Source organism: Halyomorpha halys, unplaced genomic scaffold (assembly GCF_000696795.3).
Source record: "Halyomorpha halys isolate HHAL.00 unplaced genomic scaffold, Hhal_1.1 Scaffold1044.1, whole genome shotgun sequence".
In the NCBI taxonomy this organism is placed as follows: domain Eukaryota; kingdom Metazoa; phylum Arthropoda; class Insecta; order Hemiptera; family Pentatomidae; genus Halyomorpha; species Halyomorpha halys.
In genome coordinates, this window is record NW_027115004.1 from 158,411 (window position 1) to 180,696 (window position 22,286).

General features: G+C 33.3%; 1 protein-coding gene across 1 annotated transcript in view; it reads left to right on the forward strand.

Annotated features, from left to right (window-relative positions):
* Window positions 1–22,286, forward strand: part of LOC106688046 (protein bowel) — a 111,376-nt gene that overhangs the window by 14,395 nt on the left and 74,695 nt on the right. Inside the window, exon 2 of the mRNA XM_014432314.3 lies at window positions 13,945–14,412. Coding sequence (XP_014287800.1) covers window positions 13,949–14,412 — 464 coding nt within the window. The 5' untranslated portion in view covers window positions 13,945–13,948. The remainder of the gene's footprint in view (window positions 1–13,944; window positions 14,413–22,286) is intronic.

Here is a 22,286-nt window from a genome sequence, read left to right on the forward strand (position 1 = left end):
ATGCATGTTTAGAAAAACGCTTATGTGCATACGTAAGTGAAAGTAATGGATCGAATTTGATAATTTTTAACCAATAGATACTAACCTGCACAATCTCTGATATTATCAAAATTAGATAATGGTTGTAAGTATTATACCCATCACATGGATTTGAATATGGACAGATATACATGAAACTAAATTTATTCCTTGATGTCTGAATTGTAAAATGCTCAATCAATTCTAAGAATTTTTTTTCAGTTCCTTATTCAATATAAAGCTTTCTTACCTTCAGTACTGAGTAATTAATAGTAGTATCATAAAAATAAAAATATATAAACAAGATTGACAATACAAGTTAAGAACAAATAGTCAGTCTGAGTTGTGGTAAAGGAAAGCAAAAAATATTTAGTTATATCCAACAATTTATTAGTCAACCCTCCAGGCCGGATCGTACCAGTGCCGCTGCAATTCTCAGGTTGCAAAGACCTACGCCTCTACTCCCTGAGCTTACAGACAGCACTATATTATTACTGTATGTAGTAGTTATATTATCATGCTAGTTAATATACCTTTGTGGTATTCTTCTTTAGCTTCCTTATTATTTTTAGTTTTTGTTAGTTCATGACCTCTCTGTGAACTATTAACTGTTTATTAATATGAAAATGGTCACCGGAATAAAAAAAAAATCTTTCAAATAATAAGGTGAAAAAATTCTTATTTTAAATAAAAACCATTTTGTTAAGATACTTTACTGAAATCCTCATGTTTTTTGAAATTTTCAGACAAAGAGACCAATCGATGCCGTATATTTTAATAATGTATATTTTTGAGCTATGTCCTAAAAACGCTTAATTTTATTAATAACTAAAAATCGAGTCAGCCTATAATATTCCCGCAAAAATCCTGAACATATAGCAAAAAACCCTATGACTATTGGATGAACGGAATGGCAGTACATTAAGTATGAACAAGCAAATATTGAGTCTTAAATATTAGATATGAAGAGTAAAAAAAATAATAAATAAAATAAACTAAGATTACTTGACTGAAAATAAATAAATTTCATTGTATTCAAAAAGTTTCATCTCCTTGACTGGAGAACGTTACAAAGCCTTCCTCCAGAGCCAGGCGACTGGAGCCTTGTAGTAGCAGCGGGAGAAGGCAAGTGTAGCGACTGTTCCCATTCCAAAGCGGCCATTGCGGCTCTGGAGGGGGCATTCATGGCAGCGTCGGTCCAGCTTGTCGGCACGTGTCTGGACCAGTTGGAGAAGAGTTTGAGTCCTTTATATATTACGTTTATAGTGACGTGAGATGTGTGTAGGAACATTAACATAAGACAAAAGTTTATTTATTGGAAGATTATTAGTTGACGATTATTGTAGGAAGAATGTCCGGATACTAGTCAAGAAAAGAATAAAAAAAGCTGTTTATTAGTAACCGAAGTTTCGCTCTACTTTCCAGAGCTTCACCTGGGCTGTGTCCTGGACGAAAAGTTATTTGACTTTTAGAAATGCTAGTTTTTAATAAATAATTCATCTGGTATTTTTACATTTCAAGACTGCCACTCAGACCATATCCCTTGAATGATTTTACTTTAGTTAGGTTTTAAAGGATTCCTAAAGAAAAGCAGTACTAAGTCAATCATTTAGGTGTAAATGCTTATTCAAGTTGAATCCTCAGAACTGAAATATTATTATTGAACCGTTCCTTTTCTTATGTGTGTAATGCATAGTATAGCAATCATAAGAAATACTACTAGAGTCCAAAACGACTCGGAAAATGGTCAGTGTATTTATGAGCAAACAATTTACGAAATCAAAATTACATATTTCAGGTAGGCTTGGTATATTACAAAAAAACTATATCTAAAATCTATTACCGGAATTACCACTTCATATTATTGATTTTACACTTTTGACGATCTTCTCAAAAATGACTTCAATGATTTTTATTAAACTAGATACCTGATGGTTTATTTGAATTCATTAACCATCTTTCATTGTTAGAAGAAATTAAAAAAATGGATAAAAAATGAACTATGAAAGAATTTGATGGTTAACTACAAATGTAATATTTTTACAAGCTATCAATTTCAGAAAAAAGAGGAGTGTATTAATATAGATGTATAATATACGCTTTGAAAGTAAATGGTTTTAGAAAAACTAAAAGAGGATAATTTAGAGTTACCAAAAACGTATAAATAAAAGGTCTGTTCTGATAGTAACTTAGTGTCACACTGGCAGCGCATGCGCAGTTCAATTTTTTACGTCTCATAATTGTTTTCATGTTACCATAGTTAATAAATATTAGTGTAATATTAAAATTCCCTGTATTAAATAGGTGTTGACAGTCATTTTCAATAAAAATTTTAATTCGGTGCAGTCGATGCTGCAATAATAATTTTTAAATAACTTTCCAAAAGTGAATATTTTGACTTTTGATATGGAACTTCTTAATTAAACTTCAATTTGCAAATTGAAAGATTTGAGATTAGGCCAAAAATTATAGTACTAATTATTTTCTTTCTTATATAAATTATTAGACACCATCCTTTAATAATATTCCTCTTATTCTTTTCTAACTTGGATCCGCTACCTTGGACTACATTTTGGACAAACGACTAACTTTGAATCCTCACACAAGACTGAAAAGACAGGAAACTACACTTCGATTCCGACTATTACAGCACTTCCTAGACAAACGGTCTAAACTTCTAATCCATTACTGAAGCCCTATCTGGACATATAGAATTTAGCTTCCAGGCTCACTAAATTAGTATTCCTCTCATATCCAATCTTTACAATCCAAAATCCTTCGTAAAATCCTCAATGTTCCTTATTATGTCACAAATAAAATCATCCATAAAGACCTTAATGTTCCAAATTTAGCCCGAATCAGATGTCAATCCTTCACTCCCTAACCATCTAATCTACTAGTTTCTAACCTTGCTTCCTTTTCCATTCCTAACAATTCTGCGAGGCGCCTGAAAAGAAGATGGCCTCCAGCCTTGAGTGCTACCCATGGGTAGTTTCTTTACATGTCTGTATCTTACCATTGTAATTCAACATTACATTTACTAGTTGTATTTTTATGTAAATACAGTTGTGAATTTCAGTACATAATTTTTTAAAAATATATATTTGATAGACCTCTCACAACTAAGATTAAAATTAATTGTCATATTCTAAACCTTCAATATAAAGTAAAAATGTTTATTTTTTTGTGATTATTAAAAAAAAAAAATAAAGAAGTCAGGAAAGGGTATTTTATTCCCGAAAAAAGAAAAAAATATAATTATAAGTTACTGACATACATGGAATTTAAAGTGAAAATTTGAAATTTATAATTAAATACTCTTAGTACACACTCGTTCTATAGATCTTTCGCCTGTGCCTGATGGGCGCGGAACGTTTGATCTGCGGTGCGGTATCACAAGTGCTTTTGCGCAACGCTTGCTTCTTCGTCAACAAACACTTGCCGGAACACCTGCTGTCTGGGTCTCGGTTATATTCCGTTCCGCCATAATTTTTATTTATTTATTTTTTTGTTATATATCTTTCGGCATTACTTTGACGCCGTATTGTAAGCGACGAACGTCCTATTGTTCGTGTTTTATCAGCGTTTTGGTGCATTGTATATAGGGCAAATAATAGCTTTTTAGCGCGCCTCATATTGTCCTAAATCTTTAGAATATAGAAGTTGGCATGACGAAATGAGGTAGTGAGGTGCGAGTTAAAAAGAATCAAAATTAATAATATTAAATTCTTTCTTTATTCTAGAACATGTCCCTTTAAAATAATAATACAAAATTATTTGATGTGCTTTTTGTCTTTTAGTTACAAATAAAAGAACAAAATAATTATTACATAATAAAAAATGATAAATCATCAGAAACATCTTTAAAGAGACAAAATTAACTTATGATATTAGAGACTAAAAAAAAATGTAGATACATGCGGAGTAATACTAATTAAAAGTTTAAATATCTACAGAAATAGTAAAGTATTTTTTATAAAATATATAAATAATCCTTATTTAGCTATCAACTAGAACAGCCCGGATGAAGCTCTACAAAATGGGACGAAACGACAGAAAATAAATAGTTGTTACCTATTTTTGTTTTGTTTTTATCACAACCCTGACAATCTTCTTCATATTTTTATTAAGTTTGAATGTAAATAAGAAACGTCTATTTTAATTCTCTTGAAATTGGATGGATAGGAAATGATGAATGAGCGGGCATCTAATGCAATAAAATAGATTGGTTTCATCTATTCTCACTACCTCCCCCTCCACCCAAGATCAATCCATATACATCAATGGGGCTTAGAAATAAAATTTGAAAACTTTTTCATCGAACAGATCCGTTACTTAGGACTACATCTGAACAAACGACTGACATAGAATCCTCATACAAGACTAAAAAGACAAGAAACTGCTCGTCGATTCCGACTATTACAACATTTACTACACAAACGGTTTAAATTTCCAATCCATTACAAAAGACTGATCTACATAACTATTATAAGGCCTATCTGGACATACGGAGTTGAGGTTTGGGGCTCCACTAAACCATCAAATTCCTCCCAAATCCAATCCTAACAGTCCAAAATCCTTCGTAAAATCCTTAATGCTCTTTTGTCACAAATCAAGTCATCCATCAGGACCTCAATGTTTCATATTTTGCCGATTTGGCCAGAACCAGATACCATTCCTTCCATGATAAACTTCTCAACCATCCAAATCCACTTGTTTCTAACCTGGCTTCTCCTTCCATCCACCTAAGCGTCTGAAAAGAAGGTGGCCTTGAGATCTTCTCCTCTAGAAATGTTATTGGAGTTCTATCAGTGGATAGATTCTCCACATGTTTGTATCATGTCACTATGTCACCTACAGCAAATTTACTTGTTGTATATATGTGTATACAGTTGTAAATAGCAATAAATAAATTATTAAAAAAAAAAAATAATATATCTACATAAAACAGTTCAGTGATTTGACCAAACCAATAACTTTAGAGAAATCATTCCAGGGGCATTTTAATATACTCCCTGAATTGATTATCTACCTAGAGGATTTGATCAAATCTCCATTTTTCATCTTTCATCTCCACATTTGAGTCTGGAGATCAAGAATGAGTATTGCGGAAATGAACAAAAGATTTGAATTTAGTAAGGCAAAATATGTATGATGGGCAGCTGGATTGTATAACTCGGTAGAAGAGTTACACAGGTAGAAAAGATAAAGCCATTTAAACTTCACCCCTCCACAAAAAAAAAAAAAAAAAAAAAAAAAAAAATGAGAAATTCCAAATAATTGTGAAAACCATAAAAGTAGGACGTTTCTGTCCTATCATACAACTCGTTTCATTATTGTTTGGAATTTTTAGGATTCGAAATTTTAGGATATGCCAAGTGGTATTTACCTACGGCCTTAAGATAGCATTCCCACTAAAATCACAGTGGTCGACTTGGATCTTGGAAAGTCCTTGGTAGTCTCTGCCATTAAATCTTTAATGTCGGGACTAGAAATCTCATTTCTTTCAAAGGTCAAATGCCTACTGGGAACGCCCGCACTCGACTGGATGAAGATATTTTTACCAATGAAAATGAAACAAGATGACGTTTGGTTTTAATAATCTTCGCCAAGAAAATGGAAGTTAATACTTTTCATTAAAAAAATGGAAACCCATTGTTTTTACCTGAAGCTTGGGCACATAATGGAATGTATGGATTAGATGCCACATTCCAATCCTCAAAATTGTGCATTAAATTTTGTCAACATAAACAAATAAATTAAATCTGTACCGAATGATTCCCGAACCCACAGGGTTAACTCATAGCTACAGTGAAAAAGAAAATATTTATCTGCCACAGTTAGATTAGAACCTGGGCATTTGGAGTTTGAAGTTTGAAATAGTCTAACAGCTTAAATGCGAAATAGTCAAAACGTAAAAGTAATTTTTATTTTGTTTATTTGAAGTATATAACCAATAATAATTGTTGATAATAATCAATAAAATTGGTAAATACAAAATATTAAATATATGTATAAATAACTAAAGAAGAAAAATAGACAGGTTCGATATCGGCCAGTCTCTCCCGATTGTATTCGTAAGCTTATGTTTACGACTTCGTTATGTTTTGTTATACTGTTATATACTTGGCATAATAAGCAGTTAATATTATTTATTTCTGTACTTGGAACTCAAACTATGTATTTTTATAGCAACACAAAAATAAAAATCTTTTGTACAAAATTTTCTATCCTTTCTCGTCTTAAATTATTGTTTTTCGAAAAAAAACTTAAGCTAGAGCCCTCCAACCTACTCAAAACAAGGGGACACAAGTCGGATAGCAGCTAAAAGTTCGAAACGTCTGAACAAAAAATAAATTTTTATTATTTGCGTATCCCTGCTGACTGCACCCGACAATCTTCTTCACACATAATAACACTAACTGAATGACTTATTCCAAAAAATAGCGTAAGGGAAACTTAATTAGTATTATTTTTATCTCTTGAGTAAAAAACAAAATAAAACAATTTCCACTTGAAATTATGGACAATTAGCCCGTCTCGAAAATTGCTTCTGTTGAAAGGGGCGATTAATTGTGTATTATTATTTTTCGCTTATGATTTGTGCCTAATCAGCAGAGCTCTCACAATCATCAACTTTCCTGGAACCGACTTAAAAAAAAAATTATCCTCTTAGAAGTTTGAAAAATCGTCAGGAGTCGAGAGGTAGCCGGTAATTAGGTAAGGACTTTTAGAGTGATAGAGACGAAAATGGAAAAAAATAAAGGAGAAGACCGAAGCCAGCTATTACGAGTCCATTCCTTAAATGACTCCACATAGCTCATCGGATAATCATCGGTTGGACGAGGAGTGGATAATGAGAAAAGGCATTTTAAAACCTGCCTCTCATTTGCCCTTTTGCCATCTCATATAGAATCCGATTGGTCTAGGCTCATCATGATCATTGGAAAGCTGTCAGGGATAAAGGAGTTGCTTCATCTTCTCGGGGGAACTTGAAGAACTGAATTCTCATATCTTAGCTATATTCATTATCGAAATAATTATTAGCAGTCGATTGTGTTAAGGTTGTCGTCTTAGCAACCTTGATGGTAGGTTAACTTTTATTTCGTGGTGGGTCCACAGAATGGAATATCGACCTCCTACTGTGGTTAAAATTGGGTGGTAATCTGTAGGATAAATCCTCCCCCTCCTTTGACTTATCCTTAGCTAAATGTTTATCGTTCATAGTTGCCCATGCTTAGCGGAGAAGGGGGTGACTTAAAGGAAAATAAAAAAAAATATAATCGCAAAAGGACAAAACAATAAAGAATAAATTACTCCTTAGGCCCCATGTTATCTTTCTCTTGGAAGTAACGAAAATCCCGAAGCATTATGCCTACAATATAGCTAAAATATACCACAATATAAACAATTATTGAATTATGACCACTGGCTAATACCTTTACATGTAGATAACAGAAAACCTAGGGGTGTTACCTGTAATATTCCGTGAACAACAACAAAAAAAAAAACATAAGTAAATTAACAAGTTGAAAGTAGAGAAAGAACAGCAGAACTATATGTACAAAAGTTTAATAATAATAAGAAATTAATGGAATATGGTCCGGGTGCGGTTAAAAAAACTCAAATAGTAGATAATTATACTATTTTATTGAGCCAAATCTACTGTTTGAGTTTTTTTTTTTACCGCATCCGGACCATATTCCATTCATCTATACACACGGTCAATCAATAATCTTCCAATAATAAGAAATATATATACAGAAAATGAAAAAGGAAAAAAAAGAATTCTTAACTTATAGAGTGACTTAATCTTAACTTAAATGCTTAAACTTAATAACTATATTTACATTATTATTCTCTTATCCAGGACATGCTGAAGAAACTTCACTGCACTATATCCCCACTTCTAGTGTTAATGACCGTCTATTGAAGTAGAACACCATAATTTTGAAAAACAAAACATATAAGATGACATTTCTCATATGGTTTTATTTCGGTTCAAACAGTAAAGACAGAGGTTTAAACTATTACCACTTCACATTGAACAATCGTAACGTGTTCCAAAATCAAACTGTCACCTTCACAAAACCAAAACCCACTCGTCTAAAACATATCGCTCGTGTTTTGTTTTCACCATGACAACCGTAACACCCCTTGTCTACGCAGATATCGCCAGTGTTTTTAATTTCACCATGGCAACCGTAACAACAGAAATAAAAGTCAAACCCCCGGCCCGGATTCGCCACTGCAGTTCAAAGGCTGCTAAGACCTGCGCCTCAACTGCCTCAGCTACAGACGGCCTTAAATTACTTAATCATAAGAGGGTGTGATCCTGGAGTCATCCAACCTATTCTAACGAGAGTTGTAGGGTCGAGATTTCATTAGGCCAGAATCGAACCGGCGCCGGTACAGTTAAGAGGTTACTAAGATGGTGGCTTAACTCACGACCCATACACAATTCATCAGTTATGAAATGCCAAAGTTATATTCAAGGTATATTTAAAGTTTTATCAATTTTATTTTTTAGCCCTCCCCTGTCCTTCTACATGTTTCATTGCGTCGTCTTCTTTGATGAATGTAGATGTCTCTATTTACATAGGTCTTTGGTGAATGTTGACCCCTGATTAGTTTGATTCTTTTTTTCTTGAATGCAATCATGCCTAAGCCAGATACAAACAAACCTCTGCTGTCTATCAAAACGAGAGAAACCCTTTTGCTAACAGGTTTCGGTGTTTGATTATTCAAGTTGTTTTTCAATTATCCCACCCCCGCTATAACAACTACTCTATTATTAGACTGGGAGGAGTGGGAGTAATAAGGAGACGAGTTGATTTAAATAGGAAGGCTCCGGGCGATGGGGGAATGTGAGCCGCCCGGCCTTCGACTATCCCTGAGTCAGCCACTTTCTCGGATCGGAATTAACGGTCCGGCTGATGCCCCGTAGATAGTACGATTATCAGCTCCCTCTGCCGGGTACTCGGTGCAATACAGCAGGCGTACTAGGTACCTTCGGTCCAAGATTATAATCTATTAAAATCATCGAATCTTACAATTCTGTCAACAGTGCACAAACTAAGACTACGCCTACGAAAACCTTTACTTACATGAAGGTACTACATAATCCGCAGAAATAAAGAATCGGTGTTGACTAGCGACTTTTGCCTTCTTGTACGACTATTCTTGTCTTATTTTGAAAATATTAGAGTTTTCAATCAAAAGTTAACATATCCACTTCTTAAAAGGAGAGATTTCTTTGGATATTTTAAAAAAATTCAACAACAATTCTTTTCAATTTATTTCAAAATTTGAATTACATCATTCAAATCTTTCCTACAGAAAACATTAACTAAACTCTTAAAGTGAACAGATACATTAAACTATATAATGGGGTGTATAAAAAAAGGAGCGTTTTATCAAATTCAAGATTTCAAAGGACTGTAATTATTTTAATCCTATTTAGTACTTACCAATACTTAATAATCCCTTTAGAGCATTCTCCAAGCTAGTTTAATCTCATTTGACTTCTTCAAAAAAAATCCTCAGTTTAGTTATTTGTTTCAAAGAAGGATCATGACAGTGTCCCACGAAATTCCCGTAATTTTAAGGTATTACTAGAAAAAAAAATTCACAGCCGATGAAGGAACTCATGAAATAATTAAATATGAAGGGGAAGGTGTCCTTGACCAGCGCAGCGCGCGGCGTAGGTTTGAAAAATTTAGCAGTGGAGATGCGACGTTGGAAAGGAAGAAGGGCTCCGGCCGCACATTAATGGATATTGATGAGATTCTGTAGGAAGTTGTCGACTCAAATCCGTCCACAAGTACTTGCGAACTTGGCATGGAGTGTGGTATTTCAAAAGATACTGTTAGTCGCCATCTAATCTCCATGGTAAAGGTGAAAAAGAGACTGGTCTCTCACAAACATTCCTCAGCAATCAGCTAAACGTTAGAAATTTGTGAAAAAAAGTTTAAAGAAATACATGGGTTCGAACTCCTGCCTTATCCATCATATAGGCCAGAACTAGCAGCATCGGATTACTACTTGCTTTCGAAAAAAAATGATAATTTTGCAGAAGTTGAAATTGCGTTCTAACAGTTTTTTGACAGCCATCTCAAAGAATGGTATCAACGTAGATTGATTCGAGCAATTAACTAGCAGCTGGCTAATGACGGTCGATGACAATGGACTATACTTTCAGTATTAATTGTATTTATATCAAAGAAATAATAATGCAAATATTTGGTTGGGAAACGATCATTTTTTTTTATACACCCCATTATGTTTTCCTATTGCAAGTTCTTAAAATCAAAAACCTACCTATATCCTTGATCTCCTCACTCTTCATTCACTAAACAGCAGATCCCAACCGATTGATTTATACATGCCCTCCTATAGAACCGCCTTCTTTAGCAAATCCTTCGTCATACGTGCAGCCTTCTGGAATTCTCTTCCCATCTCCATTCCCCAGTACTCATCCATTCTTTCCTTTAAACAACAATTATTCCTCCACTTATTGTATAACCAAACCTCCGCATGATTGTGAACAAATAACTAGGCGTATATTGATTAACATTATAAACAGTAGTTATGCCAAGATCTCAATGTAATTTCATTTTGCTTACTGGAAACTTTTAAATGCTTGCCAGACAAATAATCTTAATGTATGAACCATGTATTTATTCTTAGGCGACATATGTCCCAGAATAAAATTATTGTTTTATTCATTATAATTCAAAATATTAAATATTTAATTTAATTTAATTTTTCAATTTAAATTAATCGATATTTTCAATTATATATATTTTGATGTATCTGTTCACTTAATTAGTTTAGTTAAATTTTTTGTTTTTATCTTTATCCTCTTTATTTTTAAGAGTTTAAATTGTTTCATTGTTTATATACCACGACCTTTATATTTTTTTTGTCACTCTTTTATCCTTACATCATACTTGTATTTATCTTCATTAATTTTTTTCTTATCTTGCACTTAATTATTTTAATTGTATTAAACAGGGGAACCCCCTCTGTGTCTCTAGACTATAAAAGATTTAAATAAATTAATATATAAACTATAGAGTGTGTCGCAACCAAGCAAACAAACAATACAGATATCAGATCAGCAAACGTCTATATGATACAAGGTAGGCGAAAAAAACAACAAAAAAGCTTACGTCTTATTCTCAATCCTAACGATGTTATAATCCCATGCCTGGTTTTACAAAGTTATTTAGCAACCAATAGGACTAGTTTAGCCTTGCCCTTATAATAAAAAAATATAGAAAGTAGCTCCTTAATGATGGGAATGTGGTCTGACCACAAGTAGTAGGCCAACGATCTTTTTTGTGTTTACAAAAAGCCATACATTTCCCAGCAGAGGATGGGAAAGCGATTGGCAAGAAGAGAAAAGGATAGAAAACTATTAGCCATCTCCTTAAAAGAAAAAATACTACGTACAATTTAATTAACTATAAGAAAAAAGACAGTTTGTTTTAAATTTTAAATACAAAAATATAATTGAATAATACTATTGTGTTTAGAATATGAGTAACTAAAATACGACCTGTAAACATTTCTTTATAAAAATAAAAAAAAAAAAAAATTAGCTGTCAATAAATTACCAAAACATTATAATTACTGTGATTTTATACGGGATGGAGACCGCATGACTACCCAACTTAGAAAAACTCTAAAAATAGAAGGTAAGATCTTAAGAAAAATCTATGGGCCCAGGAAAACACGAGAAGGTTACAAGCGACGATCTAACGAAGAGATCAAAGAAAAATCAACGACTTGGAAACCGAGGAGAAGGATGACGGAGGAAAGATTGAACAAAAAAATCTTTCAACAAAATTTTTAGCTACAAAAGCATGGGAGGATACACGAGACAAATGGGAGAAGAATTAAACAAACCTTAAAATTTCAGATACCGACTGCCCAGATAGACACATACAGGAAACCAGTGAAAAATCTCGCCTATATTTTAAGAGGAAAAAAGGGAGGTATGAAGTGATCCGAAGAAAGAAAAGAAAGGCAGTCGAGGATCATGAAACTGCGGTGGGAAGAAAGAAGATCAAGACTCCCAAAGAAGCCTAATCAGAGATATTCGGGTGGTCCTTTGTGGCCGATATGTGATAATAAAAAAATTACCATAATTAACATATTTGATAATAAAAACATTACAAAACAACTCAAAATTTTTAATTTTATTTTATATTTTAAAATTGCTAAAATATTGAACAAATGGTTAATTACTAGAAAATATAATAATAAAATTACAAATTATAATAAGACTATTTGTTGAATATTTTCTTACAATCTGATGATATTCATAAATCTTTTATGTAACTCATAGATATTACCATTTTATAGAGATTCATAATATGTTACTACACCTTGATATGTCTAATGTTGTCTCAGAGTTATTTGTTGAATATTTTCTTTATTTTAACGAGATTCATTTACATTATTATTCACTAATTGGTTTCGCAAACATTTTTTATTATTCCATTTACTTTTTTTTTATGTTCCATAATTTTTTTTTTATGTACACATACATTTTTTTATGTTTCATTTTTATATTATACCAGCACTTTCGCTCAACCGTTTATTTCTGGATTCCTCTAAGCAATTTGTTAAAACGCGTGATTATTTACATTTAAATAATACTCTCTTAATTGTAATACAAAAAAAATTGAATTATACTGTTTGTTTTTTTTTACAAAAATCTTCAATAGTCACAAATATTATACCTCACTACCTTATATTATACCTATAAATATTATACCTGGCTATCTTATATTATACCTATAAATATCATACCTCTCACTACGTGTAAACACTTCTTTCCTAGCAGCTCATTATTAGTTTTTATGATTTTGTCCCCCAAAAAAATTGATGAATCAATAATCAGACTGAATAGAACCACTAATCGTACACGATCATGAAGTAATCGAAAAAAATCATTAAAAAACTTTCAGTTTTTTTTTTGTGTGTTACGAACTCTCTATTGCCTGACTCCAAGGAAGCAATTGGTCACACTCCTAGCCAGACTCCCTTTGATGTGCCGCCCTTATCATAGCAAACATACACTGTACACTATTCTCATATTGTACACATATTTATTATCATTATATTATGACAAATATATATCATAAACATTTTAGTATACTATGTTAAATTGTATTATGATTATTCTTTTGGTTCTGTAATAATTAAAAATAATGTACGCCTTCTTAAGAGTGTTAGAAGTTCCTCTCCGTTCTGGTCCAATCGGTCGTAATAATATTAATAACAAAAATATATAATCTGTTATATTATGGCAGACAATTCATTACAATAACCTTTAGATTCTTGAAGATAAAATAGTGCGTAGAATATTTGAATAGATGATTAAACTATGCCCAGAAAATATAATTGAACTGATATCATCTGATATGGGTGAGTCCTGTTAAGCGCTAATCCAACGGCTAAACGTCCCAGAGGTCTACCAAAACGTAGATGGTAGAAATCATGTTAGTTTTAACTAGAGTGTAATTGAACTTAGTGGAGCGAGATTTTTATGCTAGGACTGTTGATGTTATAGTTATCCAACCTATTCCATTATGCTTTTCTTTTATTTATTCACAGAAACCTTTAAAAAAATAAAGTTAACACAAATAGGCAAATATTTGTGTTCCAAATCAGGACTAAAAATAAAATGCAAAGCAGAAGAATTCGATACTTATAAGAACGACAGTCCTAGCACAGAAATCAACTATGTCCAATCAAAAGCTAACTTGTTGAACATGAAACGATCCTTCCAATAAAGTTCCAATCAACCTGTAGGACGATTGCTCGTTAAATCCAATTGTAATGTTATTATGTGCGATTAATGTTTTCATGATTGGCTTACGCAATACTAACTTAAAGTTGTCTCTGTTTCAGAAGGATGCCTTCGAGCGGAAGCGGGGGAGAAGATACCCCCAGAGAGGACTCCTACCTAATGCACCGGGACTCGGCCTTCGTGCCCGTGCTACCCTCTCGGGGGATGTACGGGCCTCAATCAGAGCTGGTGGCCATGATGGCGGACAAGCGGAAGGAGCTGGCGCTGCACGCCGCCCTCCTGCCGCCGCCCCCCGGCTACCCCCTCTTCCCCTCCGCTCCTCCCTTCCCCTTTCCACCGCCTCCGGGGCCGGCCGCCATGTTCCCTTCGGCCCAGGCCAACAGGCTTCTCAGGGCCCCCGGCAGGGCGGCTAGGCCCAAGAAGCAGTTCATTTGCAAGTTCTGCAACAGGCAGTTCACCAAGTCCTACAACCTGTTGATCCACGAGAGGACGCATACGGACGAGCGGCCGTACTCCTGCGACATCTGTGGCAAGGCCTTCAGGAGGCAGGACCATCTGAGGGATCACAGGTTAGTCACATTAACGCTAATGTATTTTTAATCCAGTGCTTATTTGCAGCTTTATCAGCGAATTACTGATCTTTTAGAATTGGGTTTGGACGGGCCTCATTGGGTAAATATGTATTTACAGCAGTTAGTGGTATCGGCTTCGAACCTGCGGGTTCGCTAAGCATTTTGGTAACTCATCTCCTCCTACAACGTATAAGTGATGACTCGATAAATAAACTATAAACACCTTTGGTAGTTGATGGAAGCCGTGCTCGAGTGCATTTGGCGCGTTTTTAGATCGTATCTGAGCAGCGTAGGTCCTTTGGCCAGTAATTTGATATCTATTTCTTGATTATATCATACCTTGATAGGTATCTATCTATCCTAAGATTTCATACGTGTCCTTTGGAATTAGTCACTGTCGTGTACATTTTTCTGAATTTTACAGCTGGACAAAAAAAATCTGAAATATTTAATTTTGGACTAATGAAAAGTTGATGTTCTCATGTGTTTTTGAAATGGTCTGAAACATGTGAATTTTCTGTTTCATTACATTCTTATATAAAAAGAAAATTGCCGAGGCTCTAGCAGCCAAATAAGAATGTTGATATTTAGTTTTTGATCTATTGCCTTTAAATCATTGGTGTATATTTAATAAAAGAAGTAAAATTAAATTTTGATAGATTTAATTAAGGATTTAATTTCTTTGACAAAGATAACTATTGCTATATATTTGTATACTGGGAACAAAATGGCTCAGTGGTAACTCAATGTAACTGCAAAGATCCGCGTTCAAATTCTGTTGCTGTAGTCGTTAGTCAACCCTGTAGAATCAGGTCCACCCAGCTTTGTCCAAATAACCTCCTTGCACAACCTTTGTTCAAGTAACAGCAGTTCGTTCCTGCACCTCTGACGTGGGTTGTTGTTCTACAGATTTATTATTTCTGTATACTAAGGAAATACAATTAAGGCCATCTTATCTGATACTGCACAGCATCCATTCCATTTAATTCTGCTATCACGGTGAGCTGCAGTGTAATTCTGACGGCGAATTATACCTTATACGAACGTTGAAGATTTACTGTAAATTTGATATTTGCTCAACGGATACGATCCATCAAGATTGTCGGGTTGCACAAATCGCTACATATACTAGCGCTTTCATTTCATTTACACTCCTCGTTAAGCCGTGGTACTGGAAAGGTCGCAGGGTTCTCTTTGGATCCGGGTTGCGTAAGCGCAAGGTTTCGGTTTCTGGGTTCACGTCTCTTGCTGAATTAGTATTCGGGGAACGAATTAATCTTAGAAATTATTTTATTTCATTAGTGTTTATAAAAAAAAAAGAAGTTATATAACAAAGGTGTTTCATATAACAAATCACTCCCTATTATTTATTAATCGTCCAAATATTATTATTAAATTATTACTAAATATTATTGTTGCGATTAAATTATTTATGGTGAATCGCTTAAAAAAATTTTTTTTTGAAAGTTATTTGCCCGAAATAAATTATTCATATGGTGATATTAATGAAATCAAAACTCGTCTGCTATAGATTCATCAGACACTCTTGTTACTGAATACCATTCAACAAAAAGGTTGGAAATTGGTTGTGCGACCCATTTTGTATTACATTCTTTTTAACTTTAATATTTAATGATTTTTTTTAAATTAATGAAATGGCAACGAAAAGATCTTTAGCTATTCTCCAGGAATTCAGAAGTAGTTTATTTTTTGCGAAAGAGATATTTTTTAAGTTATACGAATGATTCATTGTTAGAACTTTACCAGAATCCTAAACTTATAGGCGTTTTTCATTCACCTTTTTTTCCCAAAGGGCTCCTTATTTTCCCCCCTCCCAAATATGAATTTATCTACCGTTAAAGATTACGTCAATCGATTTTAACCCTTTTAAAATACTTATTCTGTTTAAGCATGTTAAAGTACAACAAATAATTAAGTATTAATGTTTAAATATTCATTCATACAACATTTACAGAAATGGAAGAATAAAGGGGAAAAAAAGAAGGTAACAAAACAATTGTAAGAATACAATTAAAAGAAAACGAAATTAAATTTAAAATCATAATAATAAAAAAATATATAAATAAAATAAAATACCATCATGTTTTTAAAAGATAAAAATATTAATTTATATAAAAAATAAAACAAGAAACACTAATAAAAAAATTATGTATAAGACAAAGAAAATTAAATTTAAGTAACAAAAAATAAATACACATTCACACCTATAAACGAAATTTACAATTTGCCTGTGGAACCCCAAGCCAAGCCTTGCCTCCCCAGTGTGGAAGGCAAAGCAGGGCTCCACGAGAACCCAGCGCTTCTCTCCCAGCCGCGTCACCGGTATTGAGGACCACTAGAGACTGAGTAACTACTCATCTTGCATTACATTTTTTTTAATGAAAAGTTGTTGAGAATGAAAAATTAATTTTTGTTGAAACAGCTGCTATTTTTATTCTTCCCTCCACTTTTACTTGACAGACTCATAAATTTAGACATAGTTTTCATTGAAGTAATCAAAAATTGGGGTTAAATAAATCTTTTCCTCTTGAGCTCTTGTACTATTAGTTGTCCACATGAGGCTTTAGAGACCCTATTGTTCTACATACATTGCATTAAATGATACCTTTTTAAATACAAGGATATGAGAATATCAGAACATTTATGACCACTATAATGGCTATGCAGCTAGTTATTGTGGTACAAGGAAGAGGGGGTTGCGGTCGGAACCGCCCTTGGCATTAGTAGCTGCGGTTGAGCGGGATCGCAATCGACTATCGAGCAGCAATAGCTGCAGTGGCATACCTTGCGCAACCCCTTCTGATTTTAAGCTCACGCTCGGCGCTGTAATTACATATCTCCGCCAATCAACTCCCGGCCTTCGATATTAATTACCTCTGCGTCAGGTATCGAAGGTATTTCCATTTCCATGAGGGCCAAAGTCCACTGAACCATTATACAGAATCTTGGTGGAAAATATGAATCAGAAACGATTTTTTTTTTTTTAACATAAAATCTCTAGATAAAAGATAAAAATTTTATTTTATTAAAGAGAATCAATGTAATCTGTCACGAATTAAAGGCATGAAGTATTAGTGTTCAAATATTCATTGATACAATATATACAGAAAGTAAGGGGAAAAAAACAGAAAAAGGAAAAACAATTGTAAATGATAATAAAACTTAATTATGAGTAGAATTAAAATAAAACAAAACAATAATAAAGAAATATTATTGTTTAATATTATTAATAACAACAAAGAAATCTACAAAGACACAAAGGAACAGAAATAAGGTTCAGGAAACTAAAATTCCATTGACATATGGTAAAAATGGCCCCGGAAAGACTAAACAAGGAAATATTCCAAAAAATCCGAGGACACAAAAGCTCAGGAGGATACGTCAGGCAGGTGAAGGAAGAAACGGAAAGACTAGGAATAATGGACCAGGACTGCCTGGACGGAGAAAGTTAAAGAAAAAAACTGAAGGAAATCAAGATTCTTTTGGAAAAGGAAAATTCGAAAAAGGGGTCACGTAGACAGTTAAAACGATACAAAGGTACGCAGAGATAATGAGAGAAAAATGGAAGGAAAGAAAAACAAAAAGAAGAGGAAAGCCAAAAGTAATAATATTTGCGTTGTCTCTAATTCCGTTCCGTGGAAAAAAAATTAATAAAAATAAAGAAATATATAAATGAAAGAAAATACTACCATTGCATGAATAAAAATATGAATCTATATGAAAATATAATAATAGTTTTATTTTTAAATAGTTTGTTTTTAATTTTTTTTTTGTAATAGAAATTTTTTTTTGTTCCTACACTAGTAGTAATTCATTGATCCATATTCCATTAATAAATAGTTTTCTTTTACTATTTTGATACCTTTATTGACCGCCACCCGGACTATCTTCCTGGAATAAAAATATTAATTTATAAAAAAATATAATAAAACTGATGAAATAATGATAATAATAAAAAAAAAATCGAATTAGTCTTATAAATAATTGTATCGATTTTGACATCACATTTGCTTGTTATATTTATATTTTAAATATCACAAAATCAAGAAAAATTAGAAATTGCTTGTATGTTTCAAACTCTTCCGAGCTTTGTAAAAAATAAATAAATAAATAATCAACATTAGACCGGATAATTGATGGTCCTATTATTTGAAGCCTTAACAATCGCCGCTTTATTAATATAGATATATGTATGGGTGTGGATTTTTGTTTCGGTTTCTCATCAAGAAGAGCTGTTTCCGACCAATGACTCACATTTTAGGCGAATCATGAGCTTGAATTTTTTTTCGCATCTCCCTGCTTTAGCTCTATTACAATTAGGTCTGTTGTAATTAGATGTTTAGTCGGTTTCGCTTTCCCTACTTACACAAAAACCTATCTATTAAACGTTTCTCAGATGCAATACAGGAAACTCCTCGTAAACTATGGAAAGCACTTTCGCCATAGACACCCCGAAGGTACGTCACCGATAAAGAAGCCTCGTTTCCTATTGTAGCGAAAGTGGATAGATGCCCATCTCGACCAATCCATCTTCGGAACCAGGCCAGCCACGGCCTCCTAAATAGCCGCTATCTCGATCTGTAGGATCGGTTATCTTGTCGCTAAGTACCCCCCTCTCCGACTCATTAGCGTCCCGTGAGAGCGCAGCATCTGCGTGGCCTCCTCCCAGGCGCCCTCTCAAGGCGAGGCAATTGGACCAAGGATCTTTTATTCTGATTCAATCGGGCTCTAATAACCGACTCGTACCGACAAACCTCAAAATGGAACATTACCTTAATGTTTTCGCATTATCTGTAATGTATGAGATGTAATATTCTTTACCATAAGGCGAAATTGCTAACATAAATAAATAAAAGGCATTGTGAACCCAATGGTTCGATGCCAATACCATCAATTGTTGTGTCCACCGTTCAAACCCAAATTCATAAGATCAGCCTTTAACGCAACTCTTCCAGAGAAGTTTTGGTCTACAACTTGGATCAATTATTAGTTTATTAACATTTTTGTCCTCTGTTTGGGTCTTCGAATGGTGACTGCTTCGGGAAGTTTATGTCGTATTATCACTACGGGATTCATCATTTAAAAACTTAAATAGTATTTTTCATAAATTATGAGAATTTTCTTGATTTTCGAAGAATAGGCCATCTACTATTTTCCTTGGCTAGACAATACTAACTAAAAAAGTGGGCATATTGTGTATAAATTTAATAAATTGTGTTTTTCCTTAGAAATCACTCACAATAATGTTTAGATTCCAAATAGATATCAGCCATCGGTTAACCTAAGAGGCCCATTTTATTCACTCAATTAAACTTACCATGCAATTTGGTGTTCTTCGTTCTAAATATTTTTAAAACATACTTCATTTTTAAAAACTAATGGTATTGTGATTTCCGTATTATAAAAAGCCATTCTATCTCCCTGCTCCTGAAAACCTTCATATGAACGATTCAGAAAGTTAACGAAAGTAACGATTCAGCATTTCCGTTTCCATGTGACGACCATTGAACCTGAGTACCTGGAACCCCGTTGTATATTAATAAAAAGAGTCACGTCTATACCAATATAGCCAACCTATGATTAGGATATTCCCCGTGTGCTTTAAGCACTTCTAAGAAAGGATTCGCTGGTACCAAGGTGCGTTTTTATGTCATCTGACATGTGATAGCTCTATCGTCCGTCATATTACAGATTACAGTAATCTTTTTTGGCCCGGTTGCTTTTAATGTACTAATTTGAGAATTCTGTCCCTCTTTCAATTTAAACAAATAAGCCGTAGATTGAGCCAATATATTTCATAATATTACATAATTCGCTGTCAGTAACTGAGGCATAGATCTTTTCAACCCAGAACTACATCAGGGCCGGTTTGAATCTGGCCTGGGGGGTCAACTTTTATTTCTATGGCGATTCCACGAAATTAAAACTTGACCTAACTAAACTTGAACTACGAAAACGGTAATGGTACCCTGTAGACAGCCCTTTTTCATAAACAAATTATGGTATTTTCATAATATATTACGTGAAAAAATTAACAACATAGTAACATAATAATAACCGTGGACATTTATTTTGGCTATTCTTTTATTCTAAATTGGTGAAGAACAAAAAAGTAGTTCCAAATTATTATGGAGTGGAGTGGGTCAGTAGTAAGGCACTTTGCTACAAACTACAAGCACCCGGTGAGTGAGTTTGATTGAGTGAGGTGAGTTGGGAAAAATTCCTTAATTGGGAAATATCGGGCAGTCGAGTATGATTCTGACCATATCACCTTGCACAACCGCTGGTCCAAGTAACTGTACTTCCCTACAAAGGACCCTGACCCTTCATGGGTTGTAGCGGTACACATTTATTTATTATTTATTATAATAATTTATAATGAAATTTTGCCGCCCTCCTAAAAACGTCGCAGGTCACTTTATATAATTGATTTTACACCTTTTTAGGGCTTCATCAAAAGTGACGATTTTGAACTACCTTCGTAAATCAAAGTAAAAACAAGTGGTCTTTTATATGAGAAAGGTGTTATCCTTTATTTTGTAAAAAAAATCTTCCTGTAAAAAACTTATTAATTTGTTTATTGAAAATAATTAACATTTTTAATTGTAAAAGAAAAACGGATAAAAATAAACTATGGAAAGATTTAATAATTAATTAATGGAGGAATATAGACTGGAAAATCTGAGACTGCCGGGCTTGTCCTATCTCTTAAGATCGCAATATGTGAACACCAGGTTGTTAAACTGTTGTATTCTTCGAAGGCATAAAGTTTATTTTCGTTATTCGCTCATCGGGAAACTATAAATGGGAATTTTTATAGTAACAGAAAAATAAAAATTTATTGTTTAAATTTTTGGCTTTTTATTGTAATATGCTTACTAAATTTTGATTACCCTAAATTATTATTGAAGTGTTGGAAAAGTAACTAAGCAGTAAATTAACACTAAAAAGTTGAAATAAAAATTTTAAGCTTTGTAGATCCTCGTCAGGGCTAAAAAGATTTAAAAACTACTAAAAATATTTTGACATAGTATGATAATAAGATAAAAAAAAGGTAAATTAAGGCAGGGTTAAAATGATGTAAATATAAGTGAAAAGAAAATTATATACAAATGAAAGAATAGAAGAAATAAAATAGTATTAATATAAAATAGACAATTATGAGAATTTAGAAAAATTACGTCACCTGTTTATTTTTAACCGAATTTTTTTTTTATATTCTTATCACGGCCTATTTTATATTAATACTATTTATTTATTCTTATATTTACATGATTTTATCCCTACCTCAATTTGCCTTTTTATAAAATAAATAGTTGTTAACTATTTTTTTTTTTTTTTTTACCGTATCCCTGCCCATTTTCTTCATAGTTATTTTTTGCGGATAGTGAATGTTTAATAATTATGTCCATATGCCATCTGCCTAATACCCATATACCATCTGATGGTATTACCCTAAGTAGCGGACTACTATGAGAGAAGACCATCTGTAGAAGCGAGATCACATAGAGACCCACTGTCCACTGTGCACTGAGCGGTCTCTGTTGCCCGATCCTTATCTCCACTAACTGACGCCATCAACACTCACTTGTCCCCGTCTCTATTTATGATCTCGCATTAATAGTCCTATATATTCCTCATTTACATTATTTATTATATCTTCTTCTTCACTCATTTTTTTATTTCAACAGACGCGCTGGGTTTTTAAAAAACATTTAAACGCCGTTTCGTCCAATTGATGCGGCTACTCGAATCGCGCAGCAGTTTATTAGCCTGAAATTTTTTAATATTACTAGTATAAAAAAAATATTTCAAGAAATTATTCACTCGTATTTTGAAATAAATATAAT